The 24,135-nt window shown below is 42.1% G+C and overlaps 1 protein-coding gene and 1 pseudogene across 10 annotated transcripts in view; one reads left to right on the forward strand and one right to left on the reverse strand.

The window, feature by feature from the left end:
* RIN2 (Ras and Rab interactor 2) overlaps window positions 1-24,135 on the forward strand; it is a 227,069-nt gene that overhangs the window by 157,376 nt on the left and 45,558 nt on the right. For 7 of the 10 annotated variants that reach the window (XM_019653108.1, XM_019653105.1, XM_019653107.1 and 4 more), the window contains one exon: window positions 5,442-5,542. The exons of 2 other annotated variants lie outside the window; for them this stretch is intronic. In XM_019653108.1, the coding sequence (XP_019508653.1) occupies window positions 5,442-5,542 (101 nt within the window). Of the gene's footprint in view, window positions 1-5,441; window positions 5,543-5,772; window positions 5,941-24,135 lie in introns of those variants that run through there. One more of the 10 variants, XM_019653115.1, reaches the window with a different exon arrangement.
* LOC109388412 (spindle and kinetochore-associated protein 2-like) lies at window positions 18,778-19,228 on the reverse strand (annotated as a pseudogene).

Here is a 24,135-nt window from a genome sequence, read left to right on the forward strand (position 1 = left end):
CAGAACAGCTGTATTCTGACCAATCAGGACAGTGCTTTTTGGACCAATCAAACTTCAAGAATTTGGAGTCCTCATTTGCATGAGGATGGACCTATCAGGGACCAGGGGCCAGGGCTTCTTTCTATATACATCAGCTCCCCTCTAGTTCAGAGAGTGCACTTTCCCTGTCCACCAAAGACTGAGAACTTCATTTCCCTGGCTGGAGCTGAAACACTGAAGAGGAAACACCAAACATGTCTCGCTGGACCAGAGCAGAGCAGAGCAGAGCAGGCAGAGCAGAGCTGTCTAGCTGGAGAAGGGTCTCTCACCAGGGCTACCTCACAGCCATGCTCACAGTCAGTGCTATATCACAATTGAGCTGTTCGCACTGAATAAAGTTTTCCTTCTTCACTGCACCCCAAATTGGCCATTCCTGTTGGTGCTGAATTTGCATTGACAACTTTCGGTTGACAGCTTTAACATGGAAAAGCTTAAGTTAAAACTGGTCTCCTTTGGTGGATGATAACCTATCTCTCTATTTGCTCTCAAAGAATGAAACAGAGCATAAGGGATGAAATCAAACATTTACAGGAATTAAAAACAAACACAAATGTATCTGGGGACAATGGGGGGAACATCTCAGATCCAATCAGGGACACCTGGGCAGACCTCAGGTAGGGCTCTTGCTGGTTGAAAGGCCTAGTGGGTTTATAAACAGATCACTTGGAGAGGCAGACCTGGCTCTGGAATGCTAAGTTCTGGTCCATTTGTCAGGTAAATCTCTCTGTGCTGTCAAATAGGTGAGTTGGGGCAGAATGGGGTTGAGAGGAGGAGAGATGGAGGGGACTGAAAGACCCCTCATCCAGCCAGGAAGGGTCCCATAGCCATCCAGCTAGGTGCAACCTCTGTCTTCATCCACCTTTGTGTCTTGGCCTCATGTGCCTCTTTTTTGAATTGCAGATTAATTTATCTGTGATTTGCCACTGAGTGCTGCTGAGTGAGAAACACAATTTGTAGGTTCTTTGTGTGTGCCTAGGTATAAAAGAAAGAAGTAATGTGGGCCTTGAGGCCTGGACATGCAGCCAAAGGTGTCAACATGAACAGTATAGGGAGGAAACAGTCTGGCTGGAGAGTATCAGCTACTTCTCCTGGGGAAGGCCACTGGGATTTTTAGTTCAAATCAATACTGTGGTCATGAAGGTGACTGAGAGGGGAGAGGGTGAAGGTACCTAGTGACTCATCTTCCTGCTGGAGATGGGAATATTTTAACTCCTATAGCTGTGTGCCCGAGGCTGTGGCTGGCCCTCCACTGGCAAGGCTCTTTGCTCCCTGGTGGACCCTCCTGTCCGGGACCACAGCCATGACCCAGAATGGGAGAGGGGATCCCAGCCCAAAGTTCTGGGGTTTTGGCACAGACACTCAGACGTGCCCAGCTCACCCCATGCCTTCCAACTCTCTTAACCCCTCCATCGCCTTTCACTTTCATACATTTACACTTTTTCTTGCTTTCCTAATAATTTTGATTCTGAAGTATTTTAAACATACAGAAAATCACACATAATACTCAAAAATATCACTAGCTCTGTCAAATCTTATTAGTTTGCCATTTCATTTTAAGAAATAAAATCTCACAGGTGTTTGAGCCCCTTGATCTGTGAACACCTCCATCCATTTCTCCTCCAGAGGTCACCACTATCCGGGACTAGAAGTGTAAACCCCACATTGCATATTGAAATCATCTTTATATCTATGTGTATATCTACAATCACTAAATAGTACAATTTTGCATGACTTTAAACTTCATACACTGAATGCAACCCTTTTCAACTTGTCTTTTTCTTTAATGAAGGCATTTTGAGTTTTTATGTTTGTATATGTCTTGATACATATAGCTACAGTGGATGAAAAGGGGCCACATACTAAACCTGAAAAGCTCAGGGGAGACCTGCATGGTGGGCCTTACAAACCTAGAGGCCAAAGAGACCACACAGAATGGTCTGAATGTAAAAATTCCTAACTAAAAGTGACTCATGGTGGGTAGTCACCTCCTAGACCTGTTGCTTCCTTGACAAAGGTCCATCTTTAACTTTCAAATTGTCTGTTGTCTTTGTGCACCTAAGAGATAACATACCTTTGAAATGTCAGAGTAATCTTTTTTACCAGACCCCTTGCACAACCACCTGCACTTAGACAATGAGACCACATTGTTATCTTGTTGCCCACATCTCTTGTGCTGTAAGTGTTAATTATTAACTATCCTGTTCTCATCAATGTAAAACAAGTATGTGTCTCTCTGTTTTACTTTTTATCCAATCCCAGACATTTCTCTGCTTTGTTTTCTCCTACCCCGTTAATCTACCACCAATGAATTTCATGTAACCCCCCTCACCCCACCTTATGTCTCTTCCTTTGATTCTAATGTATAAAATAAGCTGCAAAATTGCCATTCTCCAGAGCATTGTCTCAATCCATTGAGATTTTGCTTCCCAGCAATTGTCATTAGTTTGGGTCAAATAAACTCTTGTAAGACTTTTTTAAGGCTGGACGTTGTTTCGTCAGCACTTTGGTTCAATAATTTTAATTGCCATGTAGTATTCTATACCTCAATTTATTCATTCTCCTATTGATGAACAATTAGGTGCTTATAATTTGGTTTTCTTAAAAATAGTGGTGCAGCATATATTCTTATAAAGGTCTCCTTCCACCCATGTGCAAGAGTTTTTCTACAGTGCATATCTAGGAGGTCTGTGTATCGTCAGTATCTACACAATATTGCAAATTGTTCTCCAGCATGGCTCTGTGAACAATACTCTTTCAGCAGCATATGGGGATTCCTGTTTTCCTATATCCTCGAATATTTGGCATTGTCTGACTTTTTAAGTTTTTTCCACTGGGATATTTTTAAAATGAGCTCTCCTGATCATTTCCTTTCCCAAGGCTTCTAGAAGTTCCATCCACAGCCTGTACCCTTTCACACTCAAAGGGGATGGATCAAGCATGGAGGACTTGACTGGCCTACATTCTTCTGACCTATAAGTAATGGGAGTGCATAGAGCAATTTGCAGGGATCCTTTCTCCATCTACACTTTCCCCTGGGAGAATCTCTCCCTGGGATAGCATTGTGGAATTCTAACACATAAGCCAGTGACTTCTGCATGTATAAATAGCTCCATCTTGAATGTCAAAAGCCACTTAACCAATGTAATTTATGGCCAATAAGCTGCTCAGTTAAAACTTAACCTGCCCAATGCCCAACTAGATTTTCTCCTCAATCCTAATCCTTCCCTATTTGATCTAATTGCTCAAGACAAAAACTTAGGCACTGTCCGTGATTTTTCTCTTCCCACCACCTCGCATTCAGTCTATCAACTTCTGTCAATTTCTGTATCAAACTATTCCTGAAATTCCTTACTTCTTTCTAATTCCACTGCTACCTTAACCTTGGTCTAAGCCATCAGCATCTAATGCCTGAACCACTGCAGTTGCCTCCTAACTGGTCTTGCTGCTTGTCATCTTGCCCTTATAAACCATCTTTAGCCAGCAGCCAAAGTGATCTTTTAAGAACATAAAACAAGTAAAATGTCATCGCCCTACTTAAAGCCCTCCAATGGTTCTTAGGGTAGAAAACTCAAATCCAAAGTTATGGCGATCTAGAAGGCCGAAGAGGTCTGGTCCCTGCCTGCCTCTCTGTCCACATGCCTCTGCAGTTTCTGGGACTTCCTCTGTGTGGAGGGCTTTTCCTTTGATCTTTTCATTCAGGGCTCTTTCACTTCCTCAAAGACCTGCCCTGACCATCCCACCCTACCTATAGTTCTTCCCTACAGCATCATTTTCATTCTGGAACTTCTCATTGCTCAGTGCTGTGATCTGTGCCCCACCAGAATATCTCCTCCAGAATTGTCAACCTTACTGTATACTTGTAGCGTCTAGAGCAGGGGCTCGCAAGCCACATGCAGCTCTTCGGGTACGTTCCATCTCAAGTTTGCCGACCCCTGGAAGAGTGAATCCTGTCCCTCACAACAATTTAAAAATTATTCGAGAGCCATAAATATATTTTTCACAATTACCATTATGTGAATAATATCCTTTAAAAATTTTATAAATGAGACTATGATAGTTTTATTTTCATTTTCAATTTTACTTCAGAGCCACATGTACGTACCCAAAGAGCTGCATGTGGCTCGCGAGCCGCAATTTGCTGACCCCTGGTGGCTCTTCTGTCTCAGAAGTTTGCCGACCCCTGGTCTAGAGTGAAGTGGGTGGCCATAAAGTCCTGTTGAATTAATTAATGAATAGATAGGGTCAACAATTTAGAACAGCTTGGACAGTCAAATGAAGTTTCTCCAGAGTCTGAGTGGGATAAAAGCTGCCTGAGGCAATACAACTCTTGTCTTTAGCTAGAACAGCAATTCTCAAATTTTTTAGTACCAGAATTATGGAGGACCCCAAAGAGCTTGTGTTCATGTGTTCAGATATTTATTGTATCAGAAAATACAAATTGACCAAGACACAATTATAGTAGGGGACCTAAATACATCATTGACAGCTATGGATAGATCATTAAAACAGAAAATAAGTAAGTCAATATAAGAAAATACATGAAGAAAAAGTTAAGGTATTTATTTATTTAAAACAATAATTTATTACATGTTGACATAAATAACATTTATATGAAAAGTAACTACATTTTCAAACTTTTATGAGCAGTGGCACACTTTGAAAACAGCTGCTCCTGCACATACAGTGCCTAGTTAGCACCAGGAAAGATTCTGTTGAATGAGTGGCTAGGTGGGCTCAAGAGTGTATACCAAACTTCAGGGTCAGATGTAGCCCCTTTTCAGCATTTGGGTAGAGGATAGAAGACCACACCAGCCTACTGCCAGACCAGGCCACAGTTCCCTCCTCCACTCCCCTCATGGTTCACCCACTTTCTCACTGACATTCCCAGCCCCATGCAGCTGTTTCCCCTAACAGTTTTCTTCTCAAAAAAAAAAAAAAAGGCAAAGAATAAGATGAGAAATAAATTTCATATAGTTGTAAGTTGATTTGCAAGCTCTATATGTCTTTAAAATATGCTTATTTCTGTAACCAGAATGATTGTATAAATTTTAATCCAGAGAATTCCTTTTGAGCTTCACTTTGACAACATGAATGTTGAGGCCTGATTCTACCAGGATTTGTTTAATCCTTTTTGTATTCATGTTGAGAACCCAAACTGGGTGTCATATTATTTTTCTTAAGGCAATACTGAAACCTAAGTTCTTCCTCTTTCTAAGAAGAAGTTGCTCCCTCCCTCTTTGTTTTTTTTCCTCTGAGTAGAGGAAATTCACAGAGTCAGGATTTGAAAAAAAAAAAAAAGAAATGATCATCTCTGTGCTCCTATTATAGTGGCTGGATCTCCCCAGGCTCTGGGCACGCCCCTTCCACTTCCTGACGTCACACTATTTTTTGTCTTTGAATAGCTCATTGACACAATCGTCTCGGAGATCGGAGAACTGAAACAGGAGATGGTGCAAACAGATGTCAGCTTGGAAAATGGCCTGGAACCCACTGAAGCCCACAGGTGACAGAGGCGATTAGGCGCCGGGCGCGAGATGGGAGCTAAGTGAACCCTATTAGCTGCGAGGACTGCCATTTCAGTGGCTCCTCAAGTTTGGGAACTGGGAATGTGTTGGCCACTCCAGTTGAAGCTCTCTGTAGGAGGAGGGAGTGACCTAGAAACCAGTTGTCTTCTTGCTTAATCACTTTGAAGGCACTTGAACTTTACACCCTCTCAATTCCTCCTGGCACCAGAACCCGGAAACCTAAAGTTCTATCTGCCATATCCACCTTCTCACAATGATGGAAACAATAACGCAGCAGGATCCTCCGTGTGCAAAATAGAACTCAGTGTAGCCTGTGTCAGTCTCCAGAAGGTTTAAAGGAAAGCACTAAGAGGATGGACTCATTTTGCGTTCTCAGGTCAGAAAACCCCCAGCACTTACCTTAGCTATTAACCTGCAATGCAGTCCAGTGTATTTGAAATTCAATGTGCTTGTAAATGTTTAAGAAAGGGGAGGCAATTTACTGTGCTGGTTAAACATAATATGTTTTGCTTGTATTGCACAGGATCAGAATAAATGGTCTTTATCTGGAGAATGGGGGTGTAGAGGTCAAGGTGGGGGTGGCAGGTTGGAGGAGATTGCCAAAACCTCATCCAGCTTTTGGATGGTGTTAGTCATTGCTCGCAAAGATAACAGAATATACTGACTACTAAACAACATGGACACTTGGTGCCTGGGAGGCCAGATTTATCATCTTGCCTCTTTTCCCAGGAAATGGGGTTGAGGCTGCCTGTGCAGGGTGAGGGTGAGATTCATGGAGTGGGGTTTGCTTGTAAGTCATGAGACAGGCAGGAGGAGTCCTGCGAGGGCAGGCGAACCAGTTGGTTTTGGTTGTCCAGGCAAATTTCAAACCGGCCAGACTTGTTTCTTGCCACAGACTGAGGGGAAAGCAGACAATTTTAAAGAGGCTCTTTGCAGCTGGAATTCAGTCAGTGCTTTAACTCCTATGTCTCTGGAGGAAATATATTCTCCCTTAGCCGTGGAAATTGTGTGTCTTCCATTTCCTTCTCTACAAAATGACAGAGGTAGACCAGATGGTCCCCAAGCTACTTGCACAGCACCAGGTGTTCTATGATTACCCTTGATCTCGATGTGATTGGTTAATTTTTTCCCTTAAACTAGACAAATGCACAATAATTTTTTTTTAAGATTTTTATTGGGGAATTGGGGTGATGGGAATAGCGCTGGGGAATTGGGGGAAGGGGAACAGACAAGTTGCTATCGTTTTGTTCTTCAGTCTAGTTGTGGAGGACGTTGCTCCACTGGCCCAAGTTGGCACCATCATTGCGCTCTTCCCGGGTGAGGCAGATCAGTCGCTGGCTTCCGGACGGCCACTCATGGCAGCTGCTGGCCGCTCATGCTGGCTGCTGGCTACACACGGTAGCCCATGGCAACCCAAGCCAGTTCTTAACCATTGTGCCACTCGGCTAGCCCGACAATAATATTTTATTAGAGACTTTTCACTTCACTTTCAGAGTAGTTCCAAACCCTGTGGGACTTTAGCCAGGGGATTTCTCTTTGCTCTTTGCATTACTGAGCTAAAAATAAGTTGGGAGTCCAGGTTGATGACAGAAGAGTAACAAAGAGAGCTTTAGTAGCTCTGATTTCACCCACATTCAGGAGATACAGCACTGTGAGGTGGACCCCAAACTGCAGAGGACAGACACAATCCCTGCCTGCATATAAGCCACAGGGGATGTTAGGTTTGCTTAAAGAAGTGGTAACATGAACAGACTGTTAAGGTCTTGATCTCTGACTGTAGTGGGTATTGTGGTGGGAGAGCTGGGCGTCATTTAATATTTAATGTCTCTTTTAGTCTTTTTCTTGTCAAATTTAAGAGTGACTCTAAGCACTCCACAATAATTTTTTTTTTCAGATCAATATCACTTATTCTTGAATACCATGTTGGCTAACACTGAATTTATGAAACTTCAAAGGCATTTTACTTGGCATTTTTTTTTAATAGGAAAGAAAGAGAAAAGGCAAGATTGTCTTTATTTAACAATGGTGTATATGGTGTTTACCACATGCCAGGCGCTGTTCTAAGTGTATTACAGCTGTCAACTTACTGAATCTCCTCATTGCCTTATGAGGTAAAGCTCCGGTATGACCCTCATTCTGCTGATGTGAGACCCATATGATATGGTATAAAGGCTGTGGCTTCTATGCTGGGGTCTTTCCCTGATTTTTAGAAGCATGGAACGGTTAGTTTGCTTTTAATTCCTCCATTTTGCCCAATGATGTCAGGAGGGCCAGATTACAGAGAAGTAGGGTAAGGAAGACTTTGCTTTGTTTCCACAATGAAGGCAGAGCAGAGCTGTGACCACAAGGAAACAGCAGGTCAGCCTGGCACAGAGCAGCCCAAGGGGCAGAGGAGGGGAGAGGAGAGCAGGCATGCGAGGAGCAGAGCTTCCTCCAGTGTAACCACTGTAGAGAGAAGCAGTCGGCCCCTCAGGACCTTGGGTGAGCATGTTCTGGTGGCTGCACAAAAGCCTCACAGTCGCCTTCCCTTCTGGCCTCATCCTTGGTGAGTGTGAGTTGTAATATGGCCTCACCCACCCCACTCACAGTAACCAGGAACTGTCTGGTGTCATCTAGAAGCAGAGGAGAGCATAAACAATACTTGTGCACCAATAATGGATACATCTAGAGTTTTGGTTGGTGACAAAGTTTCAGCTGCTGAGGAAACTACTGAGATTTGTTGCCTGCATCCAAAATATAAAAGGAGGACGTGAATTTTAAATCCAGGTTAGTGAAAGTGCAAATGTCATTTTCTCCATCCGATAGTTCTCGCTTCCCAGCCCACCTGACCTATCAGCATCGTCTGACATGGTTGACCCACCCTCCCTTCCTAGGACACTTACTTGGCTTGTCTGCGGGGACACTATGATCCCTGGTTTCCTCTCATCTCACCTGCTACTGCTTCTAGGCTCCTGGCTGGTTCCTGCTTTTCTCCCTGACCTCCTAGCCCTAGAGAACCCAGACCGCACACCTCGATCCTCTTCTCTTTACACCTCGACCCTCTTCTCTTTCTCACTAACATTGAGCAAAATACTTAAAAACCTCTGTGCCTCAGTGTCCACATCAGTAAAATGGGGATGAAAATAGAGCTTTACCTCAGAGTTATTAGGAAGATTAAGTGAGTACAAAACTGTAAAGGGCTTCATACAGTGTTGATACGTGGTAAACACAATATATTGGGTTTTTTTTTTTAAAGAGGTGACTGCATTTTTTTAAAGATTTTTATTGGGGAATTGGGGGGATGGGAACAGTGCTGGGGAATTGGGGGAAGGGGAACAGACAAGTTGCTGTCCTTTTTTGTTCTTCAGTCTAGTTGTGGAGGACGTTGCTTCACTGGCCCAAGTTGGCACCATCATTGCGCTCTTCCCAGATAAGGCACATCAGTCACCGGCCTCTGAATTGCCGCTCACTGCGGCTGCTGGCCGCTCACGCTGGCTGCTGGCTACACACGGTGGCCCATGGCAACCCACGGCCACAGGGGCTGCAGCCTACGCCGTCACCGGCGACTCACGGCAGCCCAGCTCCAGGTCGAGCTGTTGTTCAGCATCTTAGCTGTGGAGGGCAGTGTCACTGGCCCTCATATGTGGAATCCGAACCGGGGCCCTCTGGCATCCCAAGCCAGTTCTTAACCATCGCGCCACTCGGCCAACCCAATATATTGTTTACTAAAAGAGATCTCTAGAGAATTTCCCAGGTAATCCCATGTAGTCTTGTGGCTTTGATACCATCTGTGTATTGGTGACTCCCAACTTATATCCCTGGGCTGGTCCTCTCTTTGAATCCAAATGTTTGCATGCAGCTGTCCACTCAGCCTGAACTTTGGTACCTCAAACTTAAAAGACCAAGACTGAACCCTTGGTTTCCCTTCACAAACCTGCTTCTTTCCTGGTCTTTCCCATCCCAGTAACCATGACTGTGTTTGGGTCTTACAGTCATCCCTGATACCTCTCCTTCTTTCCTAACTGTCCTCCCATCCATCCCTAAATCCTGGCAGCTCTACCTTTAAATTAGGTCCAGCATTGGACCACTTCTCACCAGCATCACTACAGTAGACTCCTGCCTGGTGCCCCTGCTTTTACCCTTCTACCTCCTCTGGGCTATTATCTAAGCAGCATAGAAAGTGATCTGATTTTAGTTCATTTAAATCTAAGCCATGTCACTCATGTTCAAAGTCCTTTAGTAGTTTTTCATTTAAAACCAAAATCATCACCATGGCCTTCGAGACCCAGGATCTGACTCCTCACAACCCCTCACCATCTCTTCTCTTATAATCGGTTCCCCTCTATCACTGTGCTCCAGCCCCACTAGCTTCTTGACAAGCAGGTTCCTACCTCCCAACCTTTGCACATACTGTTCCCGCTGCCTGGAATGTCCTTTCTTCAGGAAGCATTCACCCTTGGACCCTCCCTTTCTTCTGTTACCTTAGCTGGCTTTACTTTTTTTATATAGAACATGTACAGATTTGACATGTATTTACTTGCTTAATTGTGCTGCCTCCCAGCATTAGAAGGAAAGCTCTACGAGAGTTTGGTCTGTGTTCAATACTGTTTTTTCACTACCTGGAATAGCAGCTGTCATGTAGCATCCACTCAACACGTATTTGTTGAATGGATGAATGCAAGTTGCCAGCCCTTTGGAGATTCTAAAAGTATTTGAGCATCAGAAGCCTCTTGCAGCAACAAGACATCACCCTTGTAAAGGAGTTAGGGGACCCCAGCCAGCACATAAAACAATAAAAAGTTGAAAATGTGTGATAGGCTTTAAGCTTCCTCCCTAGAAAAGAAGAGGGACCAGACCTTCTTTTCCCTGTGTTCTAGCCCTGCTTCCTCCATCAAGTCTGAGCTATGGGCTGTTGTAAAGTTTGCCAGCAGAGCACCAGCTGATAAAATCTACCCCATGCCCTCTGCTAATGTTTCACCAAAATGAAGCTAAGAAACCAGGAGAAGGATGAAGAATTTCTTGTGCTTTCTCTAAATCCTGTTTCTTATTTTCTCTTCCTCCCCATTCCACCCATCCCCCAAGACTAGAGTATGAGAAAATAAAGGCTTTTTACTCTCCTCTCCATCCCCATTACCTCACAGTCCATTTCTGGTTGGGGGAAGGGTGTCTCTGTTTGGGCAGGCATCCCAGGCCAGAGGTAGGCCAGTGCTCCACCCTCATTACCACCTGGACCCATCACCCATAAGCTAAAATAAGTCTTTAAATATCCCTTTGTCCTCAGCTAGAATAGAGGGATCAAACAAAACAACTTCATGAAATGAGGCTCAGGTTGGGTTTGCAGGTTCCCTGAGGATCCTGGCTAGACAGACCATCGAAGTCTGTGCTACCTTTGTTTCCCGTCTTACTCTCCCTTACCTCCCAGATTCCTGTTGTTACCTTGCTGGTACACTCCATCCAGTGGATCCCTGGGGACGCCCAGGGACCTGACACCCCTCACCCCACACCCCCCAAATCAAACACACAGAATTCAAAACTTCCTTGTCCAGCTCTGCCCAATGCAACATTGTAGCCATTGGTTACCGCCATTGCTTCTTCTGGAAGGGCCTGTTGCCCAGGAAGTTCTCAACGTCTGATCAGCTATGCTATAACATTTGTGTTGAAACCACAGAAAGCTCAGGCTGCCAGTCCCTGGTACAACCCTTCACTTCATCTCTTGATTGGAGGTTAGACACAAGATTAGAAGAGAAGAATGGTGGCTTCCAATCTGGGGAAGAGATGCCCACATTCCACACTAGTCCGCCTCTAGTAAGAAAACTATGATCATATTACCTGCTCTGTGGCCTTCAGAATAAAACCCATTATCACTAATGCTGCTCTTTAAAAAGATTTCCACTGAACTAAAATACATTTAAGAAAAAGCACACAAATAAGTATGTAGCTAGATGAATTTTCACAAAGTAAATATACCACATAGCAGCACCCAGATCAAGAAACAACATTCTCAGCACCCCCAGGGGTAACCACTTTCCTGACTGCTATTGCTATAAATTAGTTTTGCCAATTTTTAAACTTTATATTACTGGAATCATACAGCCTATGCTCTTTTAACTCTGACTTCTTTCATTCAGCATTTTGTATAGTATTTAATTGTGTGAATACAACACAATTTATTTATCCATTCTACTGTTGATGGATATTTATTTGAGTTGTTTCCAGTCTGGGGCTATTTTGAATAATGCTGCTATGAATATTCTTGTGTGTTTCTTTTGGTGAACACTGTGACATGCTTCAGCTAGAAATATAGGAGTGGAATTGTTGGGTTATAGGATGGTTATATAGTCAATGTTAGTAAACAGTGCCTCAGAGTTTTCCAAAGTCATTATATCAGTTACACTTCAACCAACTGTCTAAGAGTTCTGAATACTCTGTTCTCATCTACACTTGATATTGACTACTTTTTCATTTTAGCCTTTTGGATGGGTGTGTGGTTTAGAGTTTCTGAAACCATGATGGATGAAAACTGGTACCTCTATGTTGTGACACAAGTACTTATCTCAGTGCTGTGGGACTCAGGAGTGTAGACTCTTCAGTTTTAACAGAGCATCATTTTACAATTTTCACATGTCTGAATTCAAGTATAAAATCATGGGAATTCTGAGTTCACAGCCAATTCATTGGGTGATATTTATGGAAACCATGAAGTTATGGAAAGAATTATTTGGAGGGAGGAGATGAAGAAAGAAAGTAAGCCAAAAATTATGAGAAAATTATTATTTATATTTCTACTTATGAATCTTAGATTATAAACCTGCAGCAGAAAAAGACTTCCAATGAATTTTTCTACATCTCTTAGATTCTTTTGCTTTACTTTGTTCAGTACTTATATATAGAAATATTCAACATCTCATGAGTTGATTTGGTCAAAGCCATTAGCTGCATCATAGCTAAGAAATGTATGTACCTAAATCTGATACAGCTATTTTCAGAAACTGAATTCTTTTAAACTCAGAATACATCGGCATCTAATAGTTTCCCATATTTAAAAACTATATGTCCTCCACTTCAGTGACTTCAAACACAGAATTTAGTGTCACTTCATATCATTCCTTTCCATCTTTTCTTCTTGAAACATCAGGTACAAAGTGATTATTCTTCATTGATTTATACCTACTTTATTTTTCTGAAGATTTTGAAGAATGTATTCCTGAGGTCATTAGGAAGTAAGTTCAAGTCATTGATGAAAAAATCATTTTGCATTTTGTCTTCTTACATAGTATCTGTGCCACATGCAGTGTTAGCCAGCAAAACAAACATTTTTCTCTTTTGCCATATCTGGAAACCTACTTACACCAGAGGTTCAGGGCTTGGGGCACATCCTGAGGTCCCACAGCATCTGAGAGCAAGCCACTCTCCTAGAACAGTCACACCTTCAGAAAGGTTGTTTATCCTCCTTTTGTGTGAGCTCCAGTCTGGTTCAGAAGAACATGGGATGCTCACAGTCATGTGCTACAGAATATTAGGGATATCATGCAGTACCTTAGACTCCAATAAAAAAGTATTGGTGTTATCAAAGTTTAGGTTTTCCTCTTACACACAATCTAGCTCTAAGAATTGTAAATGCACATTTCCACTAATTCTTGGGTATTTGTCAGTACTGCCTGTTCATATTCTTTCTCAAAGAATATCTGATGGAAAACAGGATAGAAAAGCTCTTTCACTTGGGTTGAGATTGTGTTCTGAAAGACAGTTGAAAATCCATTTGTCTGAAACACTCAAATAATATCATAAACACAGCTGTTCTTGCCTTCAGTGGAAGGAGGCCAGGTGGGGCACTTTTGGGGGTAGAAGTAGAGTATAGCTTTGTTCATAATTAGAAGAGGTCATGTAGCGGAGATAGTTTTGCAGTAAGACATTTTCCTATCATGCCCATTGAGGATATTTTGCTATGACTACATTGATCAATTTCCCCCCTAATCCCTTAAGGTGTTTTCTGATTTCAAAGCACCACAGTGTTTAGAATATGGTTTCAAGGAATTCTGTGAGATTGACTAACTCTTTGCTCATACTGTTACCAATGTAGCAACAACTAAGTTCAAGAAAATATTTATTGAGTGGGTGCTGTTTGCCAAAATACCTAGACAGTGAAGTCTGAAAATTTACATGATCTACGGAAGAAAAAATTGTAAACAAGTATCATATGATGGAATGAGGACATAATAGAGGAATATACCAGATGTCCTAGGGACCTCAGGGAGAAAGCAGGTAACTCCAGGTAAGAGATGGTTTTAGGAAAGATGAGACTCGACATTAGCCTTAAAGAATGAGGTAAATCTCCAGGTTAAAAATGCCCCAAACAGCTGTTTGGTCTGTCTTGCTTGATGATATCTCTTATATTGGGCAAGGTTTTTTAAAACAACATGTACGATTTCTTTTTTTGATTACAAACATAGAGTAAGTACATTGTGGAAAAAGAACAGTGCAAAAAATAAAAATAAATATTACCATGAACCCAGTCCCTAAGAAAGAACCACTTTTGATTGTTTGCTTATTGCCTCTCTTATATCTTTGCCATAGTATGTATTTTTCTGGTGTTTTTCTGTGCATTTAAATGGTAGATCATGCATGATTTCACATGCATGATTTTTACAAAGGTGTTGTAGATCATTCTAGAAATGCACAGTGTTTCCTAGAAATTGATTCCGGTTTTATTGAGAGGTAGCACCTTCCCACTGAAGGACTGGCTTCCCTAGGCACACACAATTTTCACAATAGCATATTCTAGAAGTTTCTTTTTTTTTCTTCTCTTTGTATGTGGGGTGTCAAAATTATGTATACAAGTGGATTCTGGTCAGTGTTGCTCAAGCAGTAGTTGGCCATAATCAGAAGTGTCTGGACGCCGATGGTAACCACTTTGAGCACCTCTTATAATTGCGGAAGTGTAACGTGACTTGTATTCATCTTTTGTTACCGTTATATATTGAGAATTGCAATTTTAATACAGTTTTCCTTTCTTAAAATGCGTTTACATATTTTTGGCACCCTCTGTATCTTACCCTCTACAGACCTTGCCTCTCTGCTATGTTGGTAGTTGATTCTTCCACGAAATATCTGCTTGGTTAGAATGTAATTTTGATTTAGTCTAACTATGAAATAACACCAGTGTGACCCAAAGTACTCAAAGACCAAGAACAGCAAATCCACGAAATGCTTCCCTTTCTGTGAAGCCTGGTGTGTGCCACTGCTCAGGCTCAAAGGTCAGCGGGCCGAGACTTAGAGCCGCCTGGCTTCTTCTCCTCCTGTTTTCAGCTCCAAGGGTACCCAGGACAACAGGTTCTTTGTTTCTGTTTCTTAGTTTTATAGGAATGAATGAAGGCCCCTGCCAGCATTGACTCTGTATCTGCGCTTTTTATCTCTTGCTGAAGAATCCACGAAAGGAAATAGTTCATAAGCAAAAAAAACCTCACAAAATCTTTCTCCTGTTGTAAAAATGGCAGTGCTTCCTCCCCAGAAGCAGATACATGTGTTTGTTCCTATTTCTATGTTGTTCTGCCCTCCTAGTCCTCAGTAGATACAGCTGAAAAATCACCAAAGGCCCTAAATGTTTTTCACAAAAATCCTCTTGCAACATGCTTTCAGAAATCTTTTTGAGGAAGTGGAAGCCTCCTCCCTCAGAAAGCAGCAGCCCTTAGCCACACAAGAGTAAAATTCATAATACAAAATATATTAGCCATTTTCCTTTTGGAGTTTAAGGGGACAAAAAAGACCCCAAGGAATTAAAATAACTTGTGTGTTGTAGGGAAATGCACAAGTCAGAGAATTGGTCCCAAGTCCAGTTCTATCAATTTCTAGTGTTTTGACCTCAAATAAGGAGATAAACAGGATGACCTCTAATAACCCTCACAACTCAATTAAATAGACTATGAACCTTACAAGAATATCTCCTTCCCTAGGCCTCTTCCCATCACTTTTCCCATCTTGGGTGGTGGGTAAGTTTCCTCGGCTCACCTGGCAATTTCTCAGCAATAAGCTGAGAAATTAGCCAGGGCCCCATGTGTAGCCAAAATGAATTTGGGCCTCCCTTCTTCTCCTGACTTTAATTTGGCTTCACAAATTCTAAAGAAGTGTTTTCATGATTACACATGTTAAGACATCAACTACTAGGTATTTTTTAAATTGAAGGTTTCCTGGGAATTTTTTTTTCTATGCGTGTACCTATTTGTTTAATAAAAATGGAATTGGTCTTTGTGGTAGAAGTTTTTATCAGATGGATCTTTTCGGTGTTAGCTGTTGCTTTTTCTGTTTTTCCATATGAGGTCTCTTCTAGTAACATATTTTCAGAAACCATTGATCACAGACCTATCACTTCTCTTCTCCCAGTTCCAGGAAGCCCTTGGTTCATTTCCCACCATGCCTGGCATATTGGCCATTGATTAGCATTTGGAGTTTATTTGCTTTCCTCTTGATACACAGACAGGAATCTACTGCTCTAGGAACAAAGCTATGGTGGACACAGGACTCCAACTTCTGTCTGGCCCTTAATTATTAAGGCCGCGCTTGCACTGGCCTCTTGTGGCTGGAAGCCTGAGATCTCCACAGTGCCGTGTCTTGGGCTGCACCTTCTTGCCATGGCAGCTGGTGGAGACAACATTGTGTGAAAAGGCTTTGTTAGGCTGGTGTGCAGCTAAAGGCTTAACACAAGCAGATTAGGAAGGGAGGCCCAGAGAGGCAGAATATGAATGGAAATTTCAGTACAAAAATATCAAGAGAAGTAGCCTTTTATCCTTTCTGTTTTTCATTTGAAAGTTGAGCATGGCAAGCACCAGAGTCTAGGTTGGGACTAGACCCTAATGACGGATGAAGACCATTTCAGGTACAAGGACCAGCCAGGAGCCATCCTCCAAAAGGTTCCTATTTAACTGACAAAAAAAAGCTCCAGAATTTTGTGTACAGAATAGTCTTTGTGTCATAGAATGGAAATACATTGCCTTGTTTTCTTTTTTTGAATTTCTAAAAATTAGGAGACAATAAAAGAGACATTCTGGAAACTACCGAACAGAATCTTTGCTCATAGTTCCGAAGACGTTCCAGACTCTCACAATCAGTTCTTTTCAGGTTTTATCTTAGTATCAGATTCTTTTTTTTCCTTTTTCAAATAACAATCCATCCTTAGAGATGGCGAAACTGAAACTAAACAACACATAGTGGCAGGCCAAGGCTTCACAGTTAGGAAGAGCCAACTATAGCTTTGGTTCAAGTCTGACTGCAAATCATCTTTCTACCAAACCACTGAAGATTATGAGGCTGAGGGGAGACTAGAATCAAGGCTGATTAGATGGAAACCATGACATGCGTTACAAAAGTTAGCATCTTGATATTGATGCATTCAATGTGATGTGCAGGAAATGGGTGGTTCTAACTCCAGGTAAATGAGAGCTCGTTGATAACTGACTGCTAAAGCCCCTCTTGGTGTAGGTATGGGGTTTTCGCTTTGGATTTTTCCATACCTCACTTGGTGTACCTGCCTTAACCAAAGGCAGCTTTCCTGCCAATACTATTTACCCCTAAACTTCTCCTGTGCTCAGCAAGCTGGTGTACATCAAGCTCTTTTGTTGGAACCGAAATTGCATTCCCAGTGTTGGAATAAGGCATTCTGTATTTGGGAGCCTTGAGTGGAGTGCTTATCACCACTGTCCTGTGTAGGTGATCATAGAGTTACAATTCTAGGCTAAAACTCAGTGTTGACTTTCACTCAAAGTCACCCCTTGCCAGTTGATGGGAGGGGGTTGGAGGGCTGTCCATAAAGGAAAGTTATAAGCAATGAGGAAGGAGCTGCTAAAAGTTTGGATTTATTGTTCTGGGAGAATTTAGGCTACTTCCTTTTCTAGCCCCAGGCCTTAAGATGGCCAAAGGCCAGGGGACTCTTGGTAGCTGCATGATTTTTGCCGCCCATTTCCTGATAAACACAGAGACAAGAACCCTTTGTCTCCTGAGACTGGAACCGAGCAGCCAGATCCTGTTGGAACCTGGCTGAAGAAAGGCCTGAATCCGAGGTTATGCATGGGGCGCCCAGAAGGAAGCTAAGGGAGAGACCCAGTGTCCTCCATGTTTCTCGTTGCCCACTGAGCTCACAGGGAATAAACCTGTTGTCTGCCGATCACCTCCTACCCAGTCCTCATCATGTCCAGAGCAGGCATTTTATCCATACCTGCCCTGGATGGGCCTGAATATAGCCTAGGGGTGAAGCCAGGCTTGTAAGAGAGAGAGGTATAATACAGAGTAAAATGGAGTAAGTGCCCCAAGGCATATACACAGTGAATAAAGGAATTACCTATGCCTAAAATTACTTGTAGCTGTAGGAGATAGGGGAGGAGACAAAATTCGAGGCTGGTTTGTTTTTTGGGTTTTTTTCTATCCTTTATTTTCCAAAGCATGCTCATTCACATTTGACTGACAGATAGTACATGAACCTTCTTTTAATGCTAGGACAGGACACCTACTCATATGATATCCCAGTTATACAAAAACAGATGCAAAACAGTGTTAAGAGACTTCCTTGCCTGAAATTATAAGACTAAGTGTGTGTGCATATATATTTTAAATCCCTTTATTCCCATTCCATCCTTTTTTTTTTTTAATTGGGGAATTGGGGGGATGGGAACAGTGCTGGGGAATTGGGGGAAGGGGAACAGACAAGTTGCTGTCCTTTTGTTCTTCAGTCTAGTTGTGGAGGACGTTGCTTCACTGGCCCAAGTTGGCACCATCATTGCGCTCTTCCCGGGTGAGGCAGATCAGTCGCCGGCTTCTGGACGGCCACTCACTGCGGCTGCTGGCCGCTCACGCTGGCTGCTGGCTACACACGGTAGCCCATGGCAACCCACTGCCACAGGGGCTGCAGCCTACGCCGTCGCTGGCGACTCACAGGCAGCCCAGCTCCAGGTTGAGCTGTTGTTCAGCATCTTAGCTGTGGAGGGCAGTGTCACTGGCCCTCATGTGGAATCCGAACCGGGGCCCTCTGGCGTCCCAAACCAGTTCTTAATCATTGCGTCACTCGGCCGGCCCCCATTCCATCCTTTTGACTGAAATGTATTCATATGTCTGCCCTTCTTATATTCCCCTCTCTTGTGAAAGGCATCACTACTTGGTCACCTAGGCCAAATCTGCTCCTTCACCACACTTGACCTCTAGTCATCAGGTGCTAACAAGACATCTTCTTAAATCTCTCTGGAGTTGATCTCTAATATATAGAGTTCCCTTTTGCAAGTCCATTTCTTCGTAAGTCTGACATGTGAGATTTAAATTGCTGTGCCACAGTTTTCTCTTCTTCAGTCAGTGGTGACAGCTCCAGGTCTATGTGCTTTTGTAGTTCCTGGTCGCAGTTTTATTCAAAGTAGCACAAATGCGGCTCTTAGTCTCTTTCTGCTCAACGGCAATTGGTTTAAAGCGTGCATGCAAAGTTTGATATCGAGACTTCATTGCTGACAATTCCTTTAAGAGTGTAACTGGATTTTTCTCGCCTGCAGAATCAGGATGATTGGTCTTGATTTCATATTCCACCCTGTACTGAATGTAATCCAGGTCAGAGTCACCTTTCTGGAACATCAGTTCCAGCGTATCGACCTCCTCCTCCATGTTGAATAGTTCTCGAGGCTGGTTTTGACAGGTGGACAGGAGGCTGTTATAACAGCAATGGACAATCAAGAATAGTTTAAACACTGGCAAGGAAGGGGCTGAGCAATGGCAAATATTAATAGATGCATTTTTCAGGATGATCTTCCTCCTTGAATTCAGGAGTGAGGTTTGTAAATATTAATACAGAAAAAAATATTATGTTCTAATCCAAATGATCTTATCCCAAATTTCTTCTGTTGTGTTACAATTTTTCTTTTATTCATGACCACTTTTACTATTAATTTAGCTAATATTTTTCTTTAACTTACCTTTCACATTTATTTTAAAAGTAAATTTAGTAAGCCAGTCATGAAAAGATAAATACTGTATGATTCTACTTATATGAGGTATTTAAGAGTAGCCAAATTCATAGAGACAGAAGGTAGAATGATGGTTGCCTGCAATGGAGGGCAGAGGAAGAGGGGAATTATTGTTTAATAGGTACAGAGTTTCAGTTTTGCAGGAGGAAAAGAGTTCTGGAGGTGAATAGAAGTGATGGTTGTACAACAATATGATACCTCTAAATTATAAAATGGTTAAGATGGTAAAATTTATGCTGTATGCATTTTACCACAATTAAAAAAATGGGGAAAAAGGTAAATTTAATATCTCCACTATAATTGGGAACTATACTAAATACATGTAACTATTAAAATAAGCACTAGACATTAAAATAAAAACTGTGCCTCCATGTACTGCCTTGGTATAGCCAACACTCTTTGAGAAATGTTGTCAATTTTTAGTAAACCATTAAGATGTTATAAAATATCAGAATTAATCTACACTATCCCACAAAAAAATAGAGCTTTTTTGTTTTTGAGTTCTTCACTGTGTAGCAAGACTGCAGCTCTTTATGTTAGGGACACAGGCAATGTGATGAATCTTAAGCCATAATTGGATCCTAGGCAAAAGCAACTTGGAATACTGGGCTCTGCTTTTGTTTTTTATTTTTGTTTTGCTTTGTTTTAGTAACACAGTTAGCACCCTATTGATAATAATTGGCCCATCAATTTGTCTTGACTCACTGTATGACTGTTTATTAGGCTCCTACCATATAAACAAGGAAAAACTATCGGTTTTCTTAAAAGCCTGGAAGGTCCACTGGGGATCGGCAGGGAACCAGCCCTCAAGGCTGAAGAGCACTGAGTCTTTCCCAAGGGCTGTCAGGGAGCACATTGCTGAAAATCCAGGTAAGACCTGGGGAAGTAAGACCTGAGTGGAGCCTGCCATTCACCCCTTCAAAATTCCAAATCTAAAGCAGCCTTTGTGGATTACTCAGTCCCACATCTAACACTAGGATTGTCCTGGAAGAAGCCAGCAAAGCAAGCAGGGATCCCCTCCCAAAAAGAAAATTCCCTTCCACGCTTTTGTAAAGCCTGATGTAGGAGCCATGGGTGGCTGGGGCCAGGATCTGGGGAGCCAGGAAGGAGACAAAGGCCAAAAGCCAAGTATATTTTAGGAAGTTGTGATAATCCATCCTCCAACCAGTCCTGCTGACTCAGTCAGCCACTGTCTCCAGATGACTCAGTTTACAGAGCCCATTAATTCTGTAAGTAGAATCAAAACAGAATTCCCAGATAAACTATAAAGGTGACTTTTCCTTTAAGATAGATTGCAAATGTACTACATTCCAGATGGGATCATGTTTGTGCAAAGGCACTTGCACTCACACATGTACACATAGAAGAGAGTCCAAGAACCATGGAATGAGGTTTAGAGGAGTATTACTTGATCAGAGTCACCACCCACCTGATTCAATTCCACAGAGGACTTGCCATTCATTCTATGAAAAGTTTTCAGAAGTTGTTAATTGACTAAACTGATCTGTTTTTTAGTTGTACTATGATCTAACAGTCTGCTATAAAAAGGAGAATTCTTAGTATACTTTAGATATTTTTAAGATTTTTTTTTTAATTGGGGAATTGGGGGGATGGGAACAGTGCTGGGGAATTGGGGGGAAGGGGACAAGTTGCTGTCGTTTTGTTCTTCAGTCTAGTTGTGGGGGACGTTGCTTCACTGGCCCAAGTTGGCACCATCATTGCGCTCTTCCTGGCCAAGGCAGATCAGTCGCCAGCTTCTGGACGGTAGCCCATGGCAACCCACTGCAGCAGGGGCTACAGCCTACGCCGTAGCTGGTGACTCACTGCAGCCCAGCTCCAGGTTGAGCTGTTGTTCAGCATCTTAGCTGTAGAGGGCAGTGTCACTGGCCCTCATATGTGGGATTCGAACCGGGCCCCTCTGGTGTCCCAAGCCAATTCTTAACCATCACGCCACTCGGCCGGCCCATACTTTAGATATTTAATTGAAACAGATTTTGTCCTTCAAAAATAATCAAGCACATCTTATCATAGATGTTGATACATCTTGTCCATTTAAAATATATAATTGTTCAGCTTAATGAAGGTGTGTTTTTAACACAAATAGAGAAGACTTGGGGGACTTTTTGTGTTTCGTGTATACTTGTTTTCTCCCATGTCCTGACTGAGGACAGAGCCATACAGAGCACTGCACTAGTACCTGAGATCATTAGCCAAATGGTCGTGTTACCCTACTTTTTGGTAGTAATAACATGGTGTTTTGCCTTGTATATAGTGCCCTTAAATTTAATTTTTGCTATTCAACAAAATAGGATTCTTATATTCTTATACATATTTATGTGTTGTATTCATATATATAGAAAGTTGTTGACTGTATTTACTTCAATATTTTTTCCACAGAAACAACCTCACATCAAAGTTGTATTTATTTTATGTATAGCTTTGTTAACTGTCTATGTTATATCATTTGTTTGAAAAAAGACTGGACTGTAAAGTCAAAGTGTGCACCTCTGCTGTGTTGTTTGGGATGGAGCTGGGGAAGAGGAAGTGATGTACTGTGAAGTACAAGGGAGCCTTTCTGAGTACACTGATCACTAGAAGCTGCACTGCTAGATGGTGCCAACTCGGGAGTTCTGAATTAGGATAAGAAAGAGCATCATTTGGAAACTGTGCTGCAAGTTATTGGTTTCTTGGAGATGAATCTGGTTCTGTGAAATTTAATAAAACCAGGCCTAGTGTCTTTCTGCCTGTGCTACATTAGAATGCACTTTCTGCAATCACTTATTCTTACACCTGCCTAGGCTACTAACGCCTGGCCCTGGGAATGAAGGGAATACAGCCAAGTGGAAAGGCCACTCCCATCCCACACTCTGAAGAGCCTTACATTGGGTGTGACCAGAATGTAGCTGGCCCTGGGGAGCCCTGTCCCCAGAGTGGGGGTAATATGCTTCAGAGCCAAGAGGCCCAGGTTGGTTGGAATGAGGAAAGATAAAGTATACGAATTTTCTCGTGTTTGTTCTCTGCCCCTAGAGGCACCTTACATTTGTGGGGCATTCTACAGCTGGTCCAGTATTTTCACATGTGGCTGTGGGTCTCACTTAATCCATACTTGAGCTTCATCTCTGCATGAAAGCAGACCTAGACATTTGGAAATAGTAGTAATAGTTGAAAAAAATAAATGAATTTTATACCATAAAAGCCCAGTGAGATGGTAGATATTTTCCCATTTTCCCAACCTATTATTTTGAGTAATTTCAAACATTACAGAAAAGTTGCAAGAATAGTACTGTTCACTTAAATTCACCAATTGTTGAAATTTTGTAACATTTTTTTTACCTCTATACTTTTTCCTTTTTTTTTTTGGAGGGGATGGGAAGGGCTGAGCATCTGACACACTTTCACACTTTGCCCCTAAATTCTTCAGTATGCATCTCTTAAGAACAAGAGTATTTTCCTATGTAACCCCAGTAAAATTATCACACTCAGGAGATTAAACATTGTATAATATTATCTTATAAATACCCTTATTCAAATATTTCTCATTATCCTTTGTGGCTGTTTGTTATTCTGATACCATATGTAATCAATTCTATGCACTTGATATAGTAATTGTGTCTCTTTATTCTCCTTTTAGCTATAATAATCCCACAGCCTTTTTTTTTTTTAATTGAATGATGTTGTCATTTTGAAGATTCCAGGCCAGTAGTTTTGCAGAAAGTCCCTGAATTTGGATTTGTCTGGTTGTTTCCTCTCGTGTAGATTCAGGTTAAACACATTTGGGGGTAGGAAGACTACCCAGGTGATAACGTTTGTTACTGGACCAAACCAAGTCTGAATGCTTAGTAGTTGCCAGCCAAAAGACAACTCTGAGATGATTCTGAGATGATTTTACAAGAAGGAACTTTATTGCAAGCCCGCAAGCAAGAGCACATCGTGAATCATTCCCAGAGCAGTGTGTCCCCAAACAAAGTACCTAATCCATCTTTACAAGGGGAGATCATGCATAAATATGGAGGTAGACTTCATCGTTGCATGTATAGGTGTGGGTATTCCAGCTCACGTGCAGTCAGAAAACATGGCTGTACATACATGGCATGTTCAAAAATGGTGGAAAGTCTCTACCACTGGGTGGAGATTTTCATATTATAATGAGGGTATAATGAAGAAAGTTCATGAGGAGGTTACTGGATGGTCCTTTAGGCTGCTTCAGGCTGCTCCAGCTGGTAACAGGCAGTTTCAGCTGGTTCATCCCCTGAACCTGCAAAACATCCAGGGCTTATTCCTGGAAAATAGTTCTGGCAATCAATGTCAGAGATTGCATAGGTATGGATAAACATCTGACAAAGTCTTGGTCTTTCTGTGAGGCTTTCAGCAAGTTACCAGATAGCATTACACAAACCTTATAAATTTTAGCGTGATCTAAGTGAGGTTACATGTTAATCAAGGCAAAATTATAAACTCTAAGCAAAGCTAATCTATGCTAGGCTACCTGCTAGGCTACCTGTGCAGGTTAGGTTACACCTTTTCAGAGTATCACATTGGATGAATTCTTACTTGCATCAATCTACATGGTGGTGGAGATACCACTTTCAGATTAGAAAGACAAA

This window comes from Hipposideros armiger, unplaced genomic scaffold (genome assembly GCF_001890085.2).
Source record: "Hipposideros armiger isolate ML-2016 unplaced genomic scaffold, ASM189008v1 scaffold_195, whole genome shotgun sequence".
In the NCBI taxonomy this organism is placed as follows: domain Eukaryota; kingdom Metazoa; phylum Chordata; class Mammalia; order Chiroptera; family Hipposideridae; genus Hipposideros; species Hipposideros armiger.